Below are 19,513 nucleotides of genomic sequence, written 5' to 3'. Positions count from 1 at the left end.
TCATGTTTATGAAGACTACTTTCCTTGTCATTTAACATGTTTGTTAAACACATTAAAGTATCACCACGTTCTGTAAACCCTATAAATAAATCACCCTGGTGTTAGCAAATTCTGCAAGACTTATCAATGAAGGACAAGCCATCCAATCACTTGAATGTGACGGGTTAAACCCCCCCATGTGTGTGTGGAAGCTATGCCCTCCCTGTCCACAATAGACTGACTTTGTTCCAGACAGAAAAGCTTTGTGTGCAAACGCGAGAGTGTGCGTTCGTGCCAGCCAGAGTGAAGATACAAGGTCAGTAACCCAACCCCCATCTAGCAGACTGCAAATTAACAGCACACGTGAAAAAATAACAACAACTAATTAGATCTGTTTAGCAAGCTGCAGTTGATTATTGCTAAATAGAAGCTGAGTGCCACCTAAGCCTAAACCTAGTCAGTGCATGACATGCTACTTGTGTTTAACTTTTTTTTCCCATCACTGTGGGGATGACGTTATATTTATGTGAGGATTTCACAATGGATTTATTATAAGAGGTTCTCAGGCCCTGTTTGCCAGGCGTGTGACCCAGCCTCGGGACTGCCGTCCTGCCACATGAGCCTTATCTCGCCTGTCACCTGCTTTAAGCTGATGGAGTGACACATAACCCAAAAGCCAGATGCTGCTGGGAAAGGTGAAGTTTAGTGTGAAGATGAGAATAAAGTAGGAGTCTGCTGTCACTGCAACAACGAGAAAAGGGGACTCAGAAGCAGAGAAAAATCCCTTAAACAACATTCAAAGGTAAGACCCCTAACAATTTTTTTCGTTTTGTTTAGCTAATGTAAAGTACACACTATTTTAGCACATTAACACATACTATAGTGATACACATACGAGTGTATCACTATCTAAAGGAGTGCTTTAGTCCTTCCAACTGCCATTTAAAATGGTCGTCAATGGTCCTCAGGGTTTTAATGATGTCATAGTCTGAGTTGAGAAGTGGGATGGGTCTACAACTGCATCAGTAGATTTGTAGGAGAGTAAAATTAAGATTATTCCGCTGTCACATATGCCCTTGAGATGACTGGCATGAATTTGCATCACTTCTTTACTAACATGTGAAATTTAAGCATTAAACATTGAGGTGGATATTTGTGGTTTTGATTGAAATGTCAATCTACTACTATAATCTACAAAACTACTGTAGGTTGAATTGAATTTGTTTTAGGGCTAGTTGGCAAATCTAAAGTAAGATGGTAACATCAGCACGCTAGTATTTCTTTATTGGGATCATGTTAGCATGCTGATCTTAGCCATTAGCTTAAAGCACCGCTGTGCCTAACTACAGCCTCAGAGGTGCTTGCATGTCTGTAGACTTTTAGTCTTGTTACAGGAAGATCATTGGGATAAAATGTTTTGCCGTAGATTACCCTTTATCTGACAATGCTCAGGTTTGTGAGACAATGTTTTGATGACTCAAAGCCTCTGTTTGTGCTCTCCCTGACCAGCCCAGTCTCATGGCAGTTCGTGAAACGCTCACGTTATTTAATCTATTGATTTGTGTACAGGCCACCTAAATGTTATTTTTGTGTGTTGATTACAAATTTTGAAGTAATGTATTTCTACGGGAAGCCTATTTTGTGATCACAGAACGATTACGGTGGCGAGTAGTATTGAAAAGCTGAAAATCTGCGTAAGGAGGTTGGTTGGAGTGGTGGATGGGTCAAACAACACAGGAGTTTCACCCCGAAGACCAAAGATCGCATCCCGTGTGTTGCCGTTCCTTTCCTCCTTATTCTCTTCCTAACCACATCCGTCCCGTTGTTGTGGTTGGCGTGGGGCGTTTCATTTCCGTTGTTGCGTGCTACAGAGACCGCGGATCGTGTACTGGCGCGATTTGTTGTCACACCCCACGTGTGGCGTTTCATTTCCCAGCTGTTGTGTCCCCAGAGCAGCCCAGGGTCATGGCAGTTTGGGAAATGGCTACGTTCGAAAATCCTGACCTGTACACCAATCAATAAATTAAAAAAACGTGACCATTTCACGAACTGGCGTGAGACCGGGCTACCCTGACCCAGTGACGTCAAAATGCAAATGAAAGGTGCTTTGCGTCTGAACAGGCAGCTTGTGAGCTCGAACAATCCCTTCCACATGCCATCTGCTTTTACTTGAAACCCGGGCACACGTGCCAAAGGAGCCCTGCGAGCATAGAGACCTTCTTGTCGTCACTGAGCTGGCTCTGTCCGCGTCTCTGCCTCCTCTTCACTGTGCAATCTGGTGCATGGCACTGATCACTGCTCACTGCCAGGACTGCTTCAGTCCGATGTATAGAGGGGAAAAAGACCATTCTGAGTGCCAAGAAGCTCAACATACCACTTCTGCTTTTGTTTTCTGTGTGAGGCAAGGCAGGTTGTGTTTCACATGTGAACACAGAGTAGAGGATCAGGGCCAGAGGATGCAGAGCTATGAGAGTCTTAATGGTTTATGTCCCAAGCGGTCTGACACTCTTTCCAAAATATGATTGAAAAGTTGTTAAATCCCTTATGATGAGCAATATATTTCTGCAACGTTTTACACATTCAAATCAGCTTCATCATCTAAATAGGAATCTTAGTTGAATGTTTAGTTTCATCTGTAGGTAGAGCCACCTCATGTTACACCCCCTCCCTCCCCATCACCAAGGTATTGTTTAGCCCAGTCAGTGCTGGTTTTTATACTCGGCCCTGTGTGGATGCTTGAAAGCCTACACAGGTCAGGACTCTGTCAGCTGAAGTGAGATGGCTTTTGTTTAACACAAGTACAGCTTCTCCTGCAACGTTGGCAATGTTTCTAGAAAAGAAAACTGCTGCTTCCCCCCCCCCCCCCGTAGGATTTTCTCAGGTGAATGGTAATGACCTTTTCCTCCTCTGAGAAAATATGCATTTGAATGGCTGAGTGAATATCTTACAAAACAAAGGATAAGTTCTAATTGGTTTTATGGAAATTGAGGGAAATTAGAAGAGGAGGAAGTGTGAAAGGGGAGTTTACTTTGGATTATTTCATATCACAGAAGGTCATCAGTACAGAGTAATAGTCACATTGATCCTCTTAGAAGAATCGGTATGGTTATCATTAAACTGAATCAAATTGATTTCGACAAAAATGTAAATGTTGCATATTTCCATCCTTTGTCAGAGCTATCACGCTTGGAGTCATGTGAGTTTTGCACATGTAACATTCATACTAGAGAAACAAACATGGCTTTCATACTGTTTTCCCGATCCTCTGCAGTCAACAATAAAGCCCACATTTTGATGTCATCAAAAACCAATAAGAATGCATATTGTTGTTTCCTTGAGAAAAAACGATATGCCCTCAGTCCAAATCATTTAAAATTCCCCAACTGTTGGTGTAATAACTCCAAACATGTATGTATTTTCTCGAGAACATCAGTGTGTTATATTGTGTGAACAAACCTTGTGAATGTGTTTGATTAGATTGTTCAGGATCATGAGAGCCTGGCCAGAACAGTGAAGTGGTGTGGGTGAGGAGTAGGTGGTGTATGGCACTCATTCATTATGTATGAGATGGGTGGGTAGAGTGGCAGTGACAGACAAACTCCATTACTGAAGTGTATCAACTCTAGGGTTCTTGCCCTGATATTTGAAGGACTGAGTGTTTAATTGGTATACTGCACAAACAAGAATAATTTGGGGTGAGAAAAGTCACTGGCATTATCGATGCCTCGGGGAAGCTACAGGGATGGGGAGGAGAGAACGCTGATTTGACTTTTCATGAGAGAGGTAGGTACTGACAACTTTTTGTTCTGATCATACTAACATGACTCGTTGTTTATAACATATTTACAGCAACAGCGTGATGAAAAGATTTTCAGGATGGTCATCAAATAAAAGCCATGTTATGAGTCTTACTACAATTTACTTTTTACAGAACCGCACAGACATTCAGAGGGTCCATGGCTGCTTGAAACACAGTTTATATTTTAGTGCTACTATGTAGACATTATGATTCTCTCAGGGGTGGAGATGTCAGTGGTGAGAATAAGTCAGTCCGCTCATTCATTCTGCTGTAGTACATTTTATGATACTTGTATTGGGGATTTTAAATCGGATCTTCCTTTAAATATTACGTCTATTTCAGAGATTTTTTTTTTCAGTTTTCTCCACAGCATTTACCTTTTTAAACCTATAGTTACTTTAACGACATTGGAAAAGCTTATGAAATACAATACATTGTTATATATACTGAACCCATTGTTCCCAACCTTTTTTGACCCCTTATTAATCATCTTAAGACCCCTCAGATTCATCTTGGGACCATTTGGAGGGGGCTGACCTATAGCTTAGGAACCACTAGATGTTTTCAACACTACGTAACTCTAACTTATTAACTTTAGTTTTACAGTTATTTATGGAATTTATGATCAATAAACCTCTTATATGAAATCATGTTTGAGTTAGAATAGCAGAAATTAGGAATTATTTAGACTAAACTGAAAGGAATGGATGTTGATGGATAATCACAGACAGGAATTTGTCAACTTTTATTCAATACTGTTTCGAAACCACTTGAATTTTCTTTCAAATGCTATAAATTTGAATAAGACACACAAAAATTTATGAAAGTTGAGATTTGTACTTGTCAAAGAGCGTTGTGTGGAATCAATCATGTTAGTTTGGGTAATTACAACTGGGTAGTTAAAAAGAAAATTGAAATAGAAGAAGGGGTCAGTGTGACCCAAAGACAACATGAGGGTTAAGTAGGACTTTGAATTATGGACTTTGAACAACTAATTCCATAATTTTTACATTGTGGTATCACTTTTCCCACCACTGAGATGTCTACTGCTGCGTTCTACATTATTTGAGAACCATTAGTAAAAACAATATTAAGAAGTGTCATAATAGTAATTTGTTGTGGATTTTATCAGCATGACATGCATGTTTTACTGTATAAGTAAATAACTGTAAATGCTCCTGTCTTTTAATGACAGAACGGAAGAGTTGGTAAAGAAAAGAGTAGCTTGGTTCCATGCACTGTAAAGATGGGACCACTGCTGGAACCAGCGCTGCTGCTGCTGCTTTTATGGCCGAGTGTTGGGGCTTTCGACATCCCTCTGGAAAGTGAGTCAGTAACTGTACTTGCATGTTTAACATTTGTGACATGCATTGTCTTACCACATAAGCTTCTAATGTCTCTGCCTGCAGTCAGGCAGCCCCCAACCATCATAAAGCAGTCAATGAAGGAGCATATTGTTGACCCCAAAGACACCATGGTCATCGAATGTGAAGCCAAGGGAAACCCTCATCCCATGTAAGAGCTGACGTAGCCCAGCGAACAGCTTTGTGAAAGGCATCATTGTCTGCAAACCACCTCACTGCTTTTTTTCTGTCTTTCTCTACACTTACATACAGTTTCTCATGGAGGCGTAATGGGAAGTATTTCAACGTGGCACGTGACACTCAAGCTTCAATGCGCAGACGCTCAGGGACGCTGGACATCTATGCCTGGAACAATCCAGAACAATATGAGGCAGAGTATCAGTGCATTGCATCCAATGAGTATGGATCTGCATACTCCCACAAGATCAGACTACGACTATACAGTAAGATCAGTGTTGGGACTTTCAGAGAATCCACTATTTGTTTATGTCCAACACCACTGACCGGAGATGCACAGTGACATCAGTGTGTGCAGTGACACACTGGGACATGTGGACTTTGCTTTAGAATGAAATGCCACTTACAAACTAAACAGACACATTTTCTATACAATATGTAGAGTAGTAGATCTGAAACACATAAATGTCTATGTTATATGTGATTGTTTTGTTCCATGCCTACATTACTTAAATTGGACTGTGTATTAAAATTCAGCAGCATTAATCTTTATTGTATGTTGAATATTGTCTAAAAATGCAAGAAGAATCATACAAAAAACAACAGCAACAAAAATACTTAGAAATTCTAAGTGTAAGATTGGCTATATTGTGTATTTTTGGAATTGGTAATTCATCACATAAAAAACAACAGCAATGCATCGGTCTGTCCCTTAACACTTCCAAACATCCATAACCTGTCCTTAGTACTCAGCCCATTTGAGTGCTACAAGCCCATTTGTTCCTACCTAGGATGTAAATCTTTAAAGATCTGTCAGAAATACACTACTGGTCAAAAGTATAAGTCCGCTTACAAATTTCTATTCCATTCCATTATAGACAGAAAACCAGCTGATCTCAGTGGGGGGCTGATCTTTAATGCAATATCTACATTGCCCATTATCAGCAACCATACTTCCAATGTTCCAAAAGCATATTCTGTTCACTAATATATAATTTTAAAAAACTAACTTAGAAAACACTGGAGAAACATTTTCCAATTCTGTAAGCACATAATGTAATTTTGAAAACTGCGGCCCTGGTTAGAAAAACAATGCAACTGATCTCAGATGGTATTCTGTCTGTAATGGAGTGCAATGGAAATTTCTGAGTGACCCCAAATTTCTGACCGGTAGTGTATATCCTTTCATTTAAAAAAAGGCTAAATATGATTAGATCAGATCATTTGAGGCTAGTGACAGCAGGAGGATGGTTTATTTGGGCCTGACTCAAAATAAACAGTGCTCATGTTAATCTTCATGAAAGAACATGTCTACCAGTGCAACAGTGAGGCTTATTGATGAGTTTTTAATAGTGTTTGGACAACAATGGAGCTCTATATGGCACAGAAGAATAAACTAGGATCTAACTAGGATCGGTTATTTGCTTCTTTTGGAGTGTCAACAGACCGGTCCATTCATTCTTATATAGTATACTTATATCTGGTAGTTTATTAGCTCAGTAATCAGTATGCTAGTAATGCAGCAAAACCTCTGTGTTTGTGTAGGAGCTCCTGTGTGGCCAAGGGAGGTTCTGGAGCCCGTGGTGGTCAGCGCTGGCTTGCCTCTGGTCTTGTCCTGTGACCCGCCACCAGGCCCGCCAAAACCTGAAATCTACTGGATGTCCAGCTGTAAGTGTCTCTCTAGAATTACATCTCAAAATGTTCGGATCAACAAACAGGCATTGTAAGAATCTGTTAAACAAACAAGCTTTTAATAACTCTTGCTGTGAAAAAGCATTTCTTTTGAGCTGACTTTATTTTTTTTTACGCCGTGTTTTAATCGAGGCTCGTATGCGAGACCTTTCAACTGGCCCATTCAGACAGCGTTCCCCACCATGCAGCCTGTGCGGCAGGACCGCAGGATATCCATGGGAGTAAACGGAGATCTGTACTTCTCTAACGTCCTGTTCAACGATTCTGCTGCTGATTACTGCTGTAATGCCCGCTTCCCCTACAAGAATGTCATCCAACAGAAGATGCCCGTGGTTGTTAAAGTGCTTACAAGTGAGTATGAGTATTGTGTGTTCACACTCACAGGGTCTAATTTTTAGCCATTACCTGATTGTTTGGGTTCACATTTAATTATTTTACATGTTCAGGTTTTTACACTGGTAACCTGCATGCTGCTTGGTTAAATGTCAGACATGGGCCTGACCTAAAAACTAAAAATTACATAATGCAATGGATGTAAAGGAAACATATAATAGGGGTTGGACATTAGGATCTGTGGCTGGAGGAATGGCCGGGGTCTTTGTCACAAAAGATTACTCCAAGCAAAACACATTGGATGATATTTGATTTGATTTAGATTTTTTGTAAAGTTAATTTTCTTATGTACACTTTGCCCAAAACATATTGGAAATATTTCCAGTGTAGTTTCCTGTTGACAATTTCGAACTGCATCTCTGATTTCTGCCAAAAAACATAATTGTTTTACTATAGCTGTGGACACATACTATGAGTATTACAATGTGGACAGCTGTTTAAACATGACATGTTGTCAAAATACACTTTGCACAATCTCCTCTGTTCATCTATGTTAACTTCATTTTTTCTTACCAAACTTATACACTAACAACAATACTTTCTATTGTATTTGTCTACTAACTCCCTGTAATTTTGTTGCAATTGTACCTATTAACTGGACCATTTGGTTTTTATTTCAGACTATACCCTAAAAAGACTCCAACTAAACTTACTAACTGTGGTGAGTGTGTGCTCTGCTTCAGCTGTCGTGTCTTATTGTCTGAGTTAACTGGATCCATGGTCAGACCGGGTTTGTGACTGGGGTGTTGTGGTGTTTTCTCTGCAGCTCGTACAGTGTCCGAGGCTGCCCCCACCTGGCTGTCTCCCACAGGCTCGTCCAGCTCCATTCTCGTCCTGCAAGGGGAAGAACTGCTCCTGGAGTGTATCGCTGCAGGGATGTGAGTATCAACTCAAGATCAAACGATACACTGTAACTGTAGGTAATGTGTTATGGAATATTTAATGCTACTGTTTCAAATGTTATCTGTCTGTATGTTTTCAGTTCTGTATGATTTTGGCTTTGATGTCATGAAAGTCGTCATGTGTAAAGCCTTATTTATCATCATCAAGGCCAACTCCTCGCATAACGTGGACCAAGGATGGTGACGACCTGGTGGTGACGTCGCGCATGAAAGTAAAGAACTTCAGCAAGATGATTCAAATCTCAAAGGCATCTTTTGATGATGTGGGTGAATACAGTTGCACTGCTACCAATAAGATTGGATACATTGAGCACACGATAACCGTCAGGGTCAAAGGTAAGAGACACTTTCAGAAATCGGTGTTACTGCACAATAGTGTTAAAACAGTTAACATACTTGTATTTGATAGCGGCTCCTTTTTGGCTGGAGAAACCCACTAATCTGGTCTTGGCCCCGGAGGAAAATGGCCGCCTGGTGTGTCGTTCTGATGGGGCTCCTCGTCCCACTATCAGCTGGTTCATCAACGGGGAACCAATTGAAAGTATGCTATTTGAGATCATAGTTATTAGCTGTAAAAGTAAATCTAAATAACTTTATTTGTGTTGTTTCTTTTACCAGCTGCAACACCGCAGCCTAACAGACAGGTGGCAGGAGACACACTGACTCTACGCAGTGTGACTGCTGAAAACACTGCTGTCTACCAGTGCAATGCTTCAAATCAATATGGCTACTTAATGGCCAATGCTTTTGTCAACGTGCTACGTAAGTTACCACTCTGACGTCCAATGTTGTCTATGACATTTCTAGTGTAAACCTTTGTTTTGAATGGTTTGCTACGGTGACACCAAGGTGAAAAAATTTAAATAACACTCATGAGGTATATTTCAAGCATTTTTCACATTTTAGTGTATTCACAACTCAAATACTTTTTCAGTGTCATGGCACATCTAAAAGTTGCTTATACAAATGAAGTAGAACATTATTTAAATGTTTTGAAATGGAATGTTAAAATAAATGTTGGAATCCCTATACTGTACATTTGTATGAAAACAAAAACTGCATGTATACACAATATAAGAGCATTTAGAAATGTTGTTTACCTGGTACTAAGTTTAAAAAACTACTGCTGTTAAACATCAAATGCCATGTAATTATATACATCAAATACAGAATAAGATAGCTAATCCATGCTTTATTTCTGTAATAACATTAAATAGGTAAAAGAAATTAAAACCAAAATCAGCTATTAACTATTTATCAACGATAACTGATTTAATGAGCCATTCACAGTTTCACTGTACCGGCCGTGTGTACTTAGACTTGCATAAATGAAACTCTCAAAAACAGTGTGCGTGAAGTTTGATCAGATTTGAGAGACTTGTTTCTCATACAAATGTTGCTAAATTCTCATTGGTGCACTTTAACAATTATAAAGAACACAGACAACACTAAACATACAGATCAAATTTCCCATGTAAAAAAGAGTAACCCAGCAGAAATTAATGTGTTTATGTAGCACTTTATCATTCATAGTAAGAGGCTAATTGAGAAAATCATTTTTTAGGGCCTTTAGAGAAAAAAGTAACACTAAACTGTTGATAGTGATTTCCTGTAAATAGTTTTGACTTTTGAGAATTTTGTTAAACGGTGTCTGGTTTTATATCGAGCCGGGCTTCTCTAATGCATGTTAATATAGTCGTAGTCAGCGTTTTTGGACATTGGTGGAGTCTCGTCATCGTCTCATCTTCACCATGCGAAAAAAAGGTCGTTGACGAACATATTTAGTCTCGTTTGACAAAATTAACACTAGTCGATTTGTCGACTTATACAATCCAATATTCCAAAATGTATTTTTCCACATTTGTTGTCCGTTGTTATGTCTTTAGCATTGACTTTGTAAAACCAGGCTGTAACCGGACACCACAGTGGAACCAGGAGAGCTGCAGTTCAAGAGTTCAAGAGTTATCACAGGTAACTAAGCAACAGTGGGCTCTTGAACTTTTGACCTGCTGCAGCGGCAGTTCTGCTCTCCTGGCTCAAGATATAGTAGACAGCTCAGATCCAGGGAGAAAAGGAAATGATTTCATACTAAAACCATAATAAAATGAATCAGAAAGTCAGTTTTATTTCCATGCAGGATTACACACCCAAGCTATTTGTCTCAAATGTATACACAATATACTGTACACAGTGCTATAGTCAAAAGAAATAGTATAAAATAGAAATAGTTGGCAGTAGAAAATGTTTAAAGATGTATCTGTTTCAAATTGGAAGAGGTGTACCATTTTGAGCAGGAGTGTCCAAAATATTGACCAAGGGGTGGGCAAAGGTTCACAGTATGAAGTACATCATTATTATTAACTCTCAGTGTTTCTCTAGATGCAACGCCACGTATCTTTGGGCCCAGAAATGAACTCATCAAGGTGATAGAGGGCAGTCGTTGCTTCTTAGACTGTCGCTACTTTGGTTCACCAGTGCCTGAATTGCGATGGTGAGAACATGCTGTTTGACAATATGATATAGAGTGTTAAGCCAGGAGCTCACATTGTGTGTGTGTGTGTGTGTGTGTGTGCGCTCATGGGTCTGCCTACACAGGTCCAAATATGGACAGGGGAATCTGGAAGGAAATCGTTTTAAGACCCACAGTAACGGGACCCTGGAGATCAAACACATCCGGATAGATGACCAGGGAATCTACCTTTGTGTTGTCAGCAACATCGCGGGAAGAGAAGAAAGTCAAGTCCGAGTAGAAGTAAAAGGTGAGGGCAGCACTGTTTCTTACAAAAAATATTTTGCTTTTTATTTTTTGATTCTGTGATCCATCATATTTTTCATCCACTCTTAGAGCCCACTTTAATTGTCACAAGACCACAGAGTATGAAAGTCATCCGTGGAAGTGATGTGCGCTTTGAGTGTGGTGTAAAAGCAGATGTCACTACTCCTGTCACAACATCCTGGATGAAAGACAAAAAATATCTCACTTTGGGCTGGAGGTACAGTATATCTTTTTATGAATGAGTTCTACACATTTATACACTCTACATTTACACTAGAGCTGGGCAATATCAATATTATATTAATATTGTGATATGAGACTATAGTTCTTGTCTTAGATTTGGGAAATTGTGATATTGTAAATGGCTGAAAAGTGTTGCCTTTTCCTGGTTTTAAAGGCTGCATTACAGTGACGTGATGTACTGTTCTGTGTTACCAGACACAGTTGAGCTGCTGCTCTACCCGGTGCATTCCATTTAGATGCTAAAGGGAGATTTTTGCGTCATTGTCAGATGCTGAGATACAATGACCAGACGTCAGTATTTCACAAGTTGCTTTGTCAGCCTTTGCAATCCTGAGTTGGGGGGGGCGCATGGATTTATTTTGAGCCTGCTGAAATGTGAGTGCACCCTCTAACTCAGGATAGCAAAGTCTGACAGTTAACCAATTTGCTCTACTTTCATGGTATGAGTTCTACTAAATGTCCTGAACAGTTTCTTTGTCAACCTTTGCAATACTGTGTTGGGGGGGGCAGTCCTTTTTGGCATGGTTCATATGGAGCCTGTCGAAATGTGACTGCACCCCCCTAACTCAAGATTGCAAAGTCAGACAATTACCAAATTTGCTATACTTGTATGTCATGACCTCTACTAAAAGGCCTTAAAATGTCTTCGTCCAACACATTCTCACTCCAATCGCGTCAAAAAGCGATGCTTGGTCAGGTGCCAAGTCTACTTTAGGGTTATATTTTGACGCGTTTGGTCAGGACTCTTGGCATCACTTTTGACGCTCTGGGTCGGGACGTCCATTTAAAGGTCACTTTCCCTTTTAGCTTTCCTTTGTTTTTTGTTTAATATCCTTTTTTCTGTGATGGCTGGATCGCTGGATACAACTGAAACATTGAATGACTATGTTGTCATTCATGATCGACAAATGAAAAGATTAACAGCTTCAGAAACATTTAAAAGTTTTTGTTCAGCGTGAACAAATGAGCACTTTGATCACACTGGTTTTACTTGCTTATATCCTCAGACTCTCTCTGGATGAATCAAATCTGGTTATCACTAATGTAAACAGAGGCGATGAGGGGAATTATACCTGTGTCATCAAGAGTGAACTGGACCAGAAATCTGCCTCAGCACGCCTAATGGTGATGGGTATGACGTGTTTAAAATAAACGAGATTTCATCAACCATAGAATATGTTTGGCTTTTTTAATGCTCATGTTTGACTGTGTGTAGACCACCCAGATCCTCCCACTAAGTTGGAGTTGTCAGATCCATATGAACGCACTGTAAGACTCAGTTGGGTCCCTGGAGACAGCAACCATAATCCTATAACAGGTAAGAGCGATGAATTAAATAAACTCACGAAAATAAGATTAAATATTGTTTTTAGGTAATTCTTGATGTATTTACGTTTTGGCTTTATTTCTTCATTTATTGCTCTGTTTCAGAGTACATAGTGCAGTATGATGATGATGACTGGTTGCCTGGGAAGTGGCGAAACCTCTCAAGCTACCCAGGGGACCTCAACTCTGTCATTCTGCACCTTACACCCTTCACCTACTATGAGTTTCGTGTTATCGCTGTCAATGCAATCGGAATGAGTCGCCCTAGTCGCCCATCTACGCGCTTCCAGAGCAGCGGTGCACGTGGGTTTGATGCTCCTGAAATACATACTTTTTTTGGAGACTGATTTTATGCCAGCAAACAGCAACACATTTGTGTAGCACATCCTTAAGGAATGGTTCCACATTTGGTGAAATACTGTTTCCCACTCTCATGTCTGTTCACAAAATATGAAGCCATCAGCCAGGCGACAGTTTGCTTAGCTTAGCATAAAGACGGGAAGCAGTTAGCTTGGCTCCAGTTTTTGTGCTTAGGTATGCTAACTTCTCCTGGCTGTAGCTACATGTAACTGATGAACTATGTTTTGGGTGGTATCAAATCTTCCTAAGGCAGCTCAGCGGCTCAGTGGTTATCTGATGCCTCCCAGCAAGTGGGCACAGTAGGGTTTGATCCCCAGTCCAGTCAGGGCCTTTCTGTTTGGAGTTTGCATGTTCTTCCCATGTTTGCGTGGGTTTCATCCTGCTGCTCTGGTTTCCTCCGACCAAGCACATGCATTCTAGGTTACTAGAACTACAGTTGAAAATTTGCCGGCTGGCTAAAACTAGCCCATTTACAGAAATGTTGAATAATGTGCATTGTCTTTTATATTTAATTAAATTTGACTGTTGGGCAAAGAAAGCGAATAAGCAGATTTCCTGAAATGCTGAAGTATTTCTTTAAGGCCTATGATCTTACACTGAATTGATTTTCAATCACAGCTCCAGATGTCATCCCGAAGAACGTAAAGGGTGTGGGTACGTGGAGGAATAACATGGAAATCAGCTGGGAGGTAATGAACCCATTTAAAACTGTAACACTTTCATATTTATTTTGACCGGAATGTATAACATATCATATTATCATTCAAACTCTGGTCGATTTCAGCCTCTGACCTACAGAGAGTGGAATGGGCCCCACCTGAAGTATCTGGTGTGGTGGAGAAGGAGAGAATCCAGAGAGGAGTGGAAGAATGCAACCACTAAATGGGCAAGATACTACATCTATGATGCAGATACCTTCACTCCATATGACATCAAAGTCCAGGCTGTCAACGACTTTGGGCTGGGTCCAGAGTCTCCTGTTATCATTGGTTACTCTGGGGAAGACCGTGAGTACCTAAATCCTCTATATTATAACACAGAGGGTATGTAGAGTAATAAAGGAAGAAACTAACTTAATGCATTTAGAATTTGTCACAATGTTTTTGTTAATTTCCGGATTGACAGGCGATCTTTTAGTTACATCATCTCATTGTGTCTTTTTCTGCAGTTCAATGGCACCCATCTTTTTTATCTGGAAACATGGTCTGCGTCTCTAAAGTTTAAAGACAAAAAAAAAAATCTAATACAATTAGTTGATTTGTATTGTCCAATTGTTTTTATGTCTTGTTTTCCTATTATTATGTACCATATTAAGGTTAACATTTTCTTAAAGATGACATGTTTAGCCACAACAATATACATATTTCAAACAATCACTACATTAATTTAGATGGCATGTAGTAAGATACAAATGAGTCAAGATGGGCAGGAAGGATTGTCCCAACCACACAAAATGGTAAACTGTGTTGCAATTTAGGATAAGATAAACAGATAACAACTTTCTTCAGAGTTATCACAGAATGGAATGTGGAATGTCACAACAACAGTTCTGCTGTAAACTAAATCTAATCAACAGATAAATAAAACCCCTTACTGTTCTGAACATACCTCTTCTTGTTTTCTAGTGTACTGTTACTTGGAACCAAGTTGTCCTTCTTATTACTTCTCTGTGTTTTCCTCAGGTCCCTTAACTGCACCCCTGAACCTGAGAGTGTCCGATATCGAGAGCACCCAGGTGACTTTGCACTGGGACTCTGTTACACGTGGCTCTATGATGGGATCACTGAAAGAATACAAGGTCTGTCTCTTGTGAATTTAATATACACTCCCTACTATTTGTCTTCATTATTAGTATGTTAAAATATTGAGCTAGGTTGTGTAGCATTTGACTATTTATTTGAAAGTTATTACTTCCAATATTGCCTTAATATTCTAATATTAATATAATATTTGTTATATCGCATTTGCAAAACAGCCAATAAAGTCGCTGTCTCTCTCTGAAATGACCTGTGATTGGACAAATTCTCCCATCACAGGCTAGATTTTCTTAAGCCGGAAAACAGTGCCAAGAGGAGATGCAGGAGTCTAGTTTTCTCTCGGATCATTTACATCATAAGATGCTTAGTTTTGAAATCTTTCTTAGTTTGTTTCACCATACTGCATTAGGCATGTTTTTTATGATTTGTTTTTCTTTTAAGGTTAGGGAGATGTTCTCAGTTGGACTGTCTGCCTCCCCTAATGTTGAAGAGCCCATCAAATATTTTACTCTTTCTTGTTTGCTATGTTCATTTGTGCAGGCACTCAACCTTTTCTTGAAAGATTGTTTCCAAAAATAACAACACAGTGCTGGGTGTGTTGCTTCTCATCTCTCAGGCCTACTACTGGAGGGACAGTAGCCAGCTCAGGTGGCTGAGGGTCAACAGAGGGATGAAGTCAAAATCCTTCCCGGACAATGATCCAGAGCCCTCTGGGGTCCTCACTGGGCTCATCCCCTATAGCAACTACAAGCTGTATATAGTGGTGGCAAACAATCGATATGAAGGGCCGCCAAGTAATACAATACACTTCTCAACGCCTGAAGGAGGTTGGAGGTCCACCAAGCACAAGCAAATCACAAATTAGCCGAATGTTTGTTTCCAAAGAATATGTAGGTTATTTCCTGCTGTGTTTTTGTCTGTAGTACCATCTGCTCCAACATCCTTCAGGATCCAACAGAGACATCTGGACAGCATTTATGTCGACTGGGACCTGCCAGCAGAACCCAACGGTATCATTACTGGATATTCCCTCAAGTACCAGACAGGTACCCCAACCCGACATCTAAAATACTGTACGTCATAATATATTATTCTGCAGTCCCCCTAGGAGAAACAGCTACTCTTTAATAACTGAAAGGATTTTCCCTAAATCTGACAAAAGTATCCACATGACACTTAAAACCACATCTCGGTAGCACATCGTAGCACTATTAAATATGCACTCAAAGACCAAAATACCACTGAAGTACGTTCTCAAAAGGTTAATGAACACTTGTATAGAAATTCTCTGGGCAGGTAAGCTACTCAACTGTGTGCACTCTACCGGCATCAAGTGGCCTCCTAACAGAAAGGAGCTTCTACTCTCCCCACAGTGAATGCCACCAGGGGTGAGGAGCTGCGGGTAGAAGAGTTAACTCCAAATATAACAAGTTTCTCACTCCGGCGATACGACCGCTACACTCGATACAGATTCCACGTGGCGGCGAGAACTCGGATCGGGATAGGGGAATGGCACACGGAGGAGTCACCCCACTACACCACTGAAAGTAATTTACTACTTCCCTCATCCATCAACACACACGGTGGTCAACTAAATAGACTTTGAAGGGCTGAGTGGATGGTGAGTTTGTTGATGTGGGTACTTATATGTGTGTACACCCGCTTATTTGTCTTTCAGCGTATGCTCAGGACCAGGTGGACATCTCCACTCAGGGCTGGTTCATCGGGATTATGTGTGCTGTGGCTCTCCTTGTGCTCATCCTACTCATAGTCTGCTTCATCAAAAGGAGCCGAGGGGGGAAATACCCAGGTACAGTGGTGATTCCTCATACTCTGTGATGTCCAGTAGCATCACACTGTATCTCTTATTACAGTGTATCTAGTTCTAATTTCAGTTCGGGAAAAAAAAGACATTTCATTGGAGCCAGTGGATGACAAAGATCAGGATGGAACATTTGACTACAGGTGAATATTACAGCAGACAGCTGGTGGAAAATAAACATTAATGGCATGGTAACACTACTGAATAAATAATTTACCATAACACTGTACAGTACTATCATTATTGATAACTATAACAGCTGTGTATTTACATCCATTTGCTCTGTAGCTGTGCAATTACTTTCTGTTCCAATGGTTTCATTTGGGAAAAAAATAATTGGTCTCTGTAAATTATAGAGCGTGGTCTAGACCGGCTAGTCTAGTCTCCTGAGATAACTTCTTTGATAAAAACTGACTTGTTTGGTGAATTAAAGCGGCCCTGTTGAGTTATCTTTTAAACAGCTAGCATCCAGTACGTGCTTAGTGTATTCTGGGGGCTGACAAACATGTTAAGTCTTTTTCTTTACTTTATCTTTTAAATTGTGCGTTGGTTAGATCAATGTTTGCTAGACGGCAGTCTTCTTTACTGCCTTTTTGGCACATTGCTATTTGTGCGCTTTACCGCCGCCAACTGTCGATCAGTGGAATAGCAGGACACCGGTGGCACGGGCATGTAACCTCACATGCCCGTATGTGGACAATACAAATAAAATGGGGACCCTCACACAAACACTGACATTGCTTGCTAACACTACTAGTGGTCAAAAACTCCACAGGGTGCCTTTAATTTGATAAAATCTTAGCACAATGCTGCACAGGTACAAATCAAATCTGGGGACAATATTTATTGCCCTATTTATGATAACTCATGCTTATATTATTTTCTGTTTCTTCTATATACCTTTCTATCTAAACCTTTATTCCCCCCAAATCCTATTCTTTTCCCATTGAACCACTCAAGGTCTCTTGAAAGGTATGAAAAGACTAAATATTGACATTTGAACTGTACAACCCTGCATGGATTGTTATTTATTGATTTGCGTATACAGTATGTAAGAAGTTTGAGCTACATATAAATAGTATATCCATTACATAATACTGGGACTGTTACAAGCATTTAATGAGTGGATGATCAATGAATTGGGCTAGAATAATCTATCCTGTCATACTTATGATGGTCTCATTTGAACTCTCTTCATATTTCAGGATAGCACGTGTCTCCACTCTGCCTTACCCCCGACGGTACGTACATTTACATTTAAATGACACATCTGGTAGAGTTTTATCATCCACCCTTTCTTTCTTTTAGGTCTGACATAATGCACCATTGTTTTGTGTTGCATTATTATGTAGAGACGAGGAAAGAGGGCTTCAAAGAGGGCCAGTCATCTATGGAGGCAATGATAAAGCGATCAGACAGTGACGACAGTCTGGTGGACTATGGGGAAGGAGGCGAGATACCGTTCAACGAGGACGGCTCGTTCATCGGCCAGTACACAGGAACCAGGAGAGATGTCAGGGAGTTGGACTTTGGTGGAAGTCTGGAGCTGCACTCTCCCATGAATACCATCTACTCCCTGGCGTAAAAATCAAAAGTCAAACTGACTTCTTATTTCTAATGTGACTTTACCGTGCTTGTACCCTTCACCTTCTAATAAGAACTCGTGGTGCTTGTGGTTTGTCTGCTGGAGCCTGGGGGGGCTGTTAACCCCTGTGTCCTTGCAGACAATGCAACATTCATGCATTTAAAGAAGAACATGGTTGAAGAGTTGGGACAATACTAGAGCTGAGAATCCTAAGCAAGCTTTACCTTTTGTGTTTCATATTGCATTTCCTGTAAATGAAAATTCTGCATGTTTGTGCGCATGCATGCACATGAGTCCATGTTCAGTTATCCTGCCAATGCAGAGACACAAGCTGTAGACGAGACAGAAGTGAATCAGTTTATCATGTTGATAAAAGCAGTTTCAAGTAACAACTTAACTACTCTTGTTATCTATTTTTCTTTCAGCTAATTTCAATAATGATAGTTATTATTTTTTTGTTGGCTGTTTGAAACAATGGCAGCGTACCGTAGATCAAGCAAGCTACAATTTACTCTTTGCTTCATACGCTAGTGTTTATGGTGCAATGTGAGAGTATACAAGTCTTGTTGGTGCTAGGTGAAGGATAATAAAATATATACAGGGGCTAATGGTTCAGCTGCATGGTTCAGTTAGAGAATATGCTCTGCTGGGAGGCAAGGTCATACCAGTTGGGAAACATCAAGCAGCCATAAACCAGCTCTATAATTGCCCTTGCTTAATTTTCTCCCCATTTAACTCTCTAAGGAGATGGATAGAAATCATTAATCTTAATCTAACGGTTTCAGTTTATTTGATCCCTAACATCATCTGTGTATAATCAGTTATGTCTAAATGTAAATAAAGTGGAAATATGTATTTCTACTATGTTTGATATGAGTCAATGTTAATTTAACTGCTCTGTTTCCTGTATTTAAAACAGTGGTTTATTATTATTTGACCATACATCTTAGAATTAATTTTGAACTGTGTTGAAGCCATCAGGACAATTTTATCAATGTGTTTTTATAATAGAATTGTGTACCTAAGTTACATATATTGTTGTTTTTTTGCAGAAAGTTGGATCAGAGAGTCAATACAACTAGCGTACATGCCTGGACGCTACTTTATAAAGGTTTCACCAACAGCCGGCTAACTTAGCTTAGCACAAAGAATGTAAACCGGGGGAAACAGCTAGCCTGGCTCTGTCCAAAGTTAACAGAAACCACCTACCACCTAACGCTAATTAACACATTATCATTTTTTTTGTTTGATCCGTTCAAAAACGTGTAATAATGACCAGTATGGCCAGTATTTTCCGGGAGTCTTTGCTGGTTCTGTTTTGTTACAGTATTTGTGCTA

General features: G+C 40.0%; 1 protein-coding gene across 1 annotated transcript; it reads left to right on the top strand.

Annotated features, from left to right (window-relative positions):
- Positions 1 to 3,582: 3,582 nt before the first annotated feature.
- nfascb (neurofascin homolog (chicken) b) lies at positions 3,583 to 19,030 on the top strand. Its single transcript, XM_034878016.1, is given in 28 exon segments — positions 3,583 to 3,762; positions 4,974 to 5,103; positions 5,188 to 5,293; positions 5,395 to 5,585; positions 6,865 to 6,987; positions 7,144 to 7,362; positions 8,171 to 8,282; positions 8,455 to 8,642; positions 8,716 to 8,847; positions 8,925 to 9,068; positions 10,686 to 10,797; positions 10,902 to 11,065; positions 11,152 to 11,299; positions 12,333 to 12,457; positions 12,542 to 12,643; positions 12,757 to 12,954; positions 13,630 to 13,700; positions 13,796 to 14,018; positions 14,694 to 14,809; positions 15,385 to 15,595; positions 15,692 to 15,814; positions 16,142 to 16,315; positions 16,447 to 16,578; positions 16,664 to 16,733; positions 17,551 to 17,562; positions 17,796 to 17,831; positions 17,943 to 17,967; positions 17,969 to 19,030. Coding segments are annotated over 28 exon segments (3,603 nt in total). The 5' UTR covers positions 3,583 to 3,753; the 3' UTR covers positions 18,176 to 19,030.
- The last annotated feature ends 483 nt before the right edge of the window (positions 19,031 to 19,513 follow it).

The sequence above is a fragment of the Etheostoma cragini genome, chromosome 7 (assembly GCF_013103735.1).
Source record: "Etheostoma cragini isolate CJK2018 chromosome 7, CSU_Ecrag_1.0, whole genome shotgun sequence".
Classification (NCBI taxonomy): domain Eukaryota; kingdom Metazoa; phylum Chordata; class Actinopteri; order Perciformes; family Percidae; genus Etheostoma; species Etheostoma cragini.
Note: the sequence above shows the minus strand (reverse complement) of the source record. Positions and strands in the feature narration are given on the sequence as shown.